This window comes from Nelumbo nucifera, chromosome 5 (genome assembly GCF_055504915.1).
Source record: "Nelumbo nucifera cultivar China Antique chromosome 5, China Antique-T2T, whole genome shotgun sequence".
NCBI classification, from domain to species: Eukaryota; Viridiplantae; Streptophyta; class Magnoliopsida; order Proteales; family Nelumbonaceae; genus Nelumbo; species Nelumbo nucifera.
The window spans coordinates 31,329,651-31,336,256 of record NC_142653.1 but is presented as its reverse complement, the minus strand read 5'-3'; the positions used below and the strand labels follow the sequence as shown (position 1 = coordinate 31,336,256).

Here is a 6,606-nt window from a genome sequence, read left to right as displayed (position 1 = left end):
TCAAGAAAAATTTACCCAAATAATTGCATTTACCTGGATAAGTAACTGCCCCAATACATGTTAATTCTGGGTTCGATTCTGTTAAAACTTAGTATTTGATCAAAAACTATTGTTCAATCTAAATGGTTGAACCAATGACTCGTGATTTGAAGATAAAAACAATTTAACCTTTGGATCGGTTTTTAAAACACTGGTATGATCTATGCAAGGAATTTCAGCTTCCAACCTTTAAATGTGAGTATAAAGTAAAATATAGGTCCTTTTTATATGGTATTTTTAGTTAAAAAAATAAACAAGTCCTTTTATATGAGTATATTTTAAGTTTAAAAATAATCAAACAATGAATTACATGACAAAGAAAATACTCGATTGATTCCTCAATTCAGATAAATTTATGTTCAATGGAAAGAGATAAGTTACAAAACCCAACTAATTTCTTCAATTGATAGAATTGACATACATTTATTTTCACGAAAAAGAAAATCCAAATAACTTTTGTCATCTCAAGGGTTCACAACAGAACAGATCTTTCTGATCTGTCCAGAGTTGCCAGTAAGGACTCCAATAGCACCCATCTTTTGGATGGACTGGGCGAACTCGGTGAAGAAAGCATTTTGGTTGAGCAGCTCGGTGACAATATTGCTAGTGATCTTGTTGGTGAGAAGTGCAGCATCAGATTGGAAGAGACCTTTGTGTTGCTTCACGGCAGCGTAGTAGTGGCTGTCAAATGAGGTACCGCTGTTGGGGTCCATGAATACTTGAGCTGTGTTGTCTGAAAGGCTCTTGCATTGAGTTCTCAGGACAGCCGCGTAGGTGGGGTCCAAAGATGGATCTGCATCTCCCTTCCCTGTGAAGTTGTACAGTCTATTGCTGAAGGCATTGCAGTGTGCCTGTCCAATTGTGTGCGCCCCTACAATTTACAATTACATTAACAACCCTCTTAATTTTTATCCCATAATTAAGCATATATTTTGATGAACACAACCGGTTATTTTGACATATGATAAAAATGTTGTCAGGTTATTTGAAGGATGTTACATGATTTATTTATTTTTTATTTGTTTATGTTTTAAAAAATATATTTAAAGATTTTTAATTCCCTTTGACAAGTAATTTTAGAAAGATCTTTTAGCAGTTCAAATGGCCAAATGACATATTAAGTTTTTTGAGTATTGTCTTTATCTTAGATAAAGATGATAAGCCACTTGATCTAATGGGCTTTTAAAAACATATTTAGAAGCAATCTATCATGCAAAAAGACCAAAAAGCTTCATTTGAATCTTTCCGAAATTTGATATTTTTGGTCTTTTTGAATCTTTCTGTACACATGTCTTCTCATCTTTACAATTTTTTTATTATCAAACAAAAAAAGACCAATTTTTACTTTTATGAACTTGTTGAAACCCACTTGCCAAACACCTCCTTAATAACATTGAAGAAATCCTGAAAATCTTACCTGATAACACCACAAGGTCGTGAACGTTGAGTCCTTGCCTAGCAAAGTTTTGCTTGAGAGTGTTGAAGTCGAAGGTGGGTTGAGGGAGGTTGGCAACTGCCTCGGAGGCCCGTGACAGAGTGCCATCTCTCCGACCAGTAAGCACGTCCCACAGTGGTTTCTTGAACTGCAAAAATGAATGTATATATATATATATATATATATATATATATATGTAAGAAGAGAATGTACAATAATAAATCATCCATCGATTCAGATGTCAAGCACAAGCACAGACACGCACAATTTGAGTCCATTACATTAATTGAAAAACTTACTTGGAAGGCAACAGAGTCTCTGGCAGACAGAGCAACGATGTCAGCGCAAGAAACAACTCCTGGGCAAGCTTTCTCTACTTCAGTTTTCACCTCATCAATAACATCGAAACCAGTCAAGGTCAAGTTTGGAGGTGCATCCTTCTCCGCCGTGTTATCCTTGGTAGAGTTCAATAGCACTGAGCCATCACAGCCCTGAAACAAACATGGTTGATTTAATTATTAACATATTTATATTGCATTGGCAAAAGCAGAAGATGGTGAATTAATATGAGCTAATAGCAGAAAAGTAACTACTATATATAATTTATTACCCTAACAAAGCAATCGTGGAAATGCATCCTCACGAGTGCAGCAGGCAACCCTGAATCCTGAGCGACTCGTTTCCAGACGACGGTCTTAATTATCTCCTCGGCGTTGGGGCAGCTACTTTTGTAGAATTTTTTTCTCAGCGGACCTCCTTCACAGATACCAAAAGCACATAAAGCTAGCATACAAACTAATAAGAGAAGACTGCTAGTCCTCATCTTCAACTCAGGAATCAGAACAGATCAGCTTCTTCTCCTTCTTTCTCTCTCTCTCTCTCTCTCTGTCTCTGTCTCGAGCAAGGAAATATGGATATCTCAAGGCCGACCGGTGCTTCCTTATATAGGACTCTAATGGTGTTATGCACCGTCTAAATTTTCAAAGGAACCAGAAATTGTGACTTGAAACATCTTACAGAGTCAAATAACGTAAAGTTGTCTTCAGATTATGGCCATTATAGATATTTCTTCTCTCTCTCTCTTTTTTAATGTTTTCTTGTGTCAATTCATTCATCTTCTCCGTAATAACTGTGACAACTTGCACCAATTAATTAACATATCTCATTCTAATATTTCCAACTGAATGGAAATAATTCAGTGGGGGTATGTCCTCATTTCAGTGCTTGCTCTGTTCCACCTGATCAGAATCGATTAAACATCTAAACCCCACTTACTATTGGCACAAGTTTTCTTCAATTCTTACACAATTGTTCTCTTACAACGGATATATGTACCCAATTGTTCCCTGCAACTTATTTTGGATATAAAAAAATAGAAGAAAAGTCAAGCTGGGACTTCCTTTACAAGTCATTGTTAATGAATAAAGAAGGAATCCTGAATGATAATTTACATAAAATAACTGTGATTCGAAGAATGCCAATTGCTTTTACCCAAAAAAAAAAAGAAAAAGAAAGAAAAGAAGATATGCCGATTGCAATTTTATAATGGGCGGCGCGTGGTTTGCTCGTGGATGACAACGGGCATCAAATTTTTAATTCCCCCTTTCATTAAAAAAGGGTTTTTCATCCGTGTGGACCCATTTTAACACGTTTTAAATAATATATAATACTTGTGTTTTTTTTTTACTTTTTTTTTTAAAGCTAGAGATGATAATAATATTATATAATTCAGTTTCACACATGCTCCTCCGACTTCGTCTTTGTATCAATTAATGGTGGCGACTCTCGTGACTGGAATTTTCATTTTCAGTGTTCACTAATTCACTGTACAATTATACATTTTTCTCTCTCTAATAATAAGCTAAAATCTACATCCCCTCCACTTTCAATTAAAAATTTCCGTCGACCAGGTCTCTCTTTAATTAATATATATATATATATTTATTGAAAATAAGTTCTTGAATATAGTAAGTTTTCAATTTTAAAATTATTTGATAATTTTTGTTATATCAATTTATAATCTTCATTAGACAATTAATAATTTTATAAATAATAAAAAATTTCTAATAAAGGTAAAAATTTAATGACAACTATATGAACAATAATAAAATCAAAATAGTTAAGGAAGAAGAAGAGTTGTCATACAATGGGATCATGTTGTTCAATTCGAATCTAGAACATATTCAGATAGTCTTGTTAATTGGACAAGGCCAAAGTGGAAGGATGAAGCGGTGCATCGAAATTTGCAAACAGGAGAAAGGTCAAAGGCCCAAGGAGTTGTTCCCCGGGTAGATACTCTAATGCTCAAGTCAGTAAGATAAGGAAGGATGTGGCCGGAATGAATAGGTTGAAATAGCGTTGGTCCGAGCCGAAAAGATAATGCAAAGAGATATTCAAAGAGTGTAGTTCTAAAAATTCCCTTACCTTGAGCATGGAATATCTACTTATAGTTGGGTGTCCGTGTCCTAGATGGATAGGGATTCTGGGGTTGTTGAGATGAGAGTGTTTGCCGAGGTCATCGAGAGGTTTCCTCCTCCCCGACGGAGTTCGCTTTCTTGTCCATGCGGGACATTCTTTCATAGTCGTGCTCTTCTGTTACGCGTGGCGCTGACGTGGCCTAAGAGGGGGGCAGCTACAAAGATAGACATATGGCATCCTTGGCTAGCTCAACCATCACAAGAACATCACTCCCCCAGTTCTGAAGTCAATGAGTGTAGTGCTCGGTTGCGAATAGGCGTGGAAGAACTCTGCGGTCCTCGAATGAGGAAATGTAGTTTCTTCGAGTTGCCTAGCCTAGGGTAAGACCAGTTCGCTAGGTGGACCGACTAGTTCAACACTCGTGTCATTTCCGTTACAGGTCGATAGACGTGTTGTTTTGTCTTCCCGAGGTCACATGCGTGCGAAGTGCAGCATCGAATCAGCATTGTTGGTCGCCCTATAAAAGGAGAGGTGGCAAGACATTTTACTTTGTCATTTTGAGTGAGCAATCATAGGAGCTCGGTGAGAGTTAGTCATTGGCAGGTGCTTCAGGTGTCTAGCAATGTGACTCTTCGGTAAGATGTCTTCATCTTCCTTCTCATCTTGTTATTCCTCTTCATCTAGCTCTTGTGCGTTGGGTAGTGAGTCTAATCCAGGGTCTCACCCCGAGGCCACCGCGCTTGTGGCCCGTAAGATCGACACCCACCTGGTCGGGCCTGAGGGTAAGGGTGTTGCGGTGGAGGAAACTATGGTCTTTCGGGAGGCTGAGGTCGGGGAAACCGACGGGGCTGAAGTGGATATTGTGTCAAAAGAGGGGCTTGGCGCCCCTGTACGATTCAGCAACCGCTTTGCGTCTTCACCGTGTGGGTTAACACCTAGATACCTAGCCCAAGTTAGGACCCTTTATTGCACTCCCGAGGAGTCCGAGTTGAGGTGCCCCGACATTGTTGAGGGGGCTACCTTGGCTCGGTTGGGGGAGCTTTGTATCTACGAGCACAACCTGATAGACAGGCTGAGGTTTCCTTTAAGCGAGGGTATCACAACAATGCTGAGTTGGTAATGCGTCCAACCGGTCCAGCTGATGCCCAATTCCTTCAAATACTTGGTTAGCCTCTTTTGCTACTGCTCACAACGTGAACATCACCCTACTGATGTTCACATGCTTCCTACACCTGAAGAAGCACCAATATGGTTATTATTACTTCTCGGCTCGGCAACACAATAAGGTGCTCGTCGAAGCCCCCTCCTTGGTGAAACACTAGAAGGAGGGGTTCTTCTTCGTGCGCTGCCTTAGGGGCTGGTTGTTCCCCGTTGAGTTTTCAATCCCGAGGACCATGGTGAAGGCGCCAACCGAGGTTGAGTTGTCTAGGATAGGGAGGAGTTAGCGGCCATCGGGCGGATAGAGAGGGTAGATGTGTAGGATACACATTGTTCTCCATGTTGATCTGTGCTGGGTTGATGGAGCCCCCGACTGGTCTGTCCTTGCTTTTTTAAGCGTCTTTCTTCTTGTTTCATTTCTTTGGCTTTGACCGACTTGTTCTCTCTGGAAGATATGGTAGTTGTTGATGAGGAGGAGAGAACTAGGTGCATGCAGGCTATTGCGCAGAGGAGGGTGGTGGCCCAGGCTGGGGAGTATCGATAGCAACGCCCCTAGAGGTTGTGAACTTTCGGTCGAATAAGAGGTAGAGGCCGGCTAAGGGAGACATGGTGGATGTTGTCTCCGTCGTGGGGAAGTCTTGAGGTCCCACCTTCAGGTTTGGTGGAGCAAGGGGCCGAAGTGTACAAGCCGAGTTGGAGTGTCTGGCTCGAGGACACTTTGGAAATTGAGGGTGTGCCTGAGCAGTTGGCTCGGGGTATTTTGTTGCCCGACATCTAGAGGGAGACCAATGACTGTACGAACGGGGTGCTATAAAGTGTGGCCATCAGAGAGTCTATTGCGGTGAGGTTCTATGTACTACCTTTTTCTGTTCTTTAGTGCGCTTTGCCAAGCCCATTAACTTAAGTTTTCTTTTTGTAGGATTTTTGCGTGGTGACGACACTGGTTAACTGGATGCGCACCCTCCATCAGATGGCCGAGGCTTGGAAAGGCAAGTCCTCCCGTCTACATGTGGAGATGGCCGAGCTGAGGAAAACGGTAGCGGCCATGGACGAGGATCTACGGTGCCTGAAGAGCCGTGCGAGTGAGCTTAAGAAGAGTTACGGTAAGGCACAGAAGGCGACCGAGGAGGTGGAGGCGAAGCTGCTCCGTGTCGAGGAAGAAGCGATGGCGAGGTACAAGGAGTCCAATGAGTTCTAGATCGCCCTCGATGACTTTGCTATCGATTCCTAGCAGATTGGTTTTGCTTGCTGCCAGAGGAGAGTGATGTGTGAGCACCCTGAGACTGCCGTGGAAGTGTAGTAGTACAGTCCTTTCAATGTTGAGGAATCGTCGATTGAGCAGCCCGCCTTGAACGCAAGCATGACGACTCCCGAGGAGGTGATACCCATGGATAGCATGGTTGGCCTGGAGTGATGGTTCCCCTTTTTGTCTTTTTGGTTGTTGTATGCAGCTTGGTATGCCAGGTTTGTGGTTGTATTGCCGTTTTGTTAATGAAGTTTTTTTTGCCAAGCAAATTTCTTGTTGTGCACTATACACTCCCCCCTCTTTTCATGTT

General features: G+C 41.5%; 1 protein-coding gene across 1 annotated transcript; it reads right to left on the bottom strand.

The window, feature by feature from the left end:
• Window positions 1–362: 362 nt before the first annotated feature.
• Window positions 363–2,440, bottom strand: LOC104600008 (peroxidase 3-like). Its single transcript, XM_010262798.3, has 4 exons — window positions 2,085–2,440; window positions 1,774–1,965; window positions 1,457–1,622; window positions 363–910 (listed from the first exon to the last, which is right to left on the bottom strand). Exons 1-4 carry the CDS (start codon window positions 2,295–2,297, stop codon window positions 504–506), a joined length of 978 nt encoding a protein of 325 aa, XP_010261100.1. The 5' UTR covers window positions 2,298–2,440; the 3' UTR covers window positions 363–503.
• Between the last annotated feature and the right edge of the window lie 4,166 nt (window positions 2,441–6,606).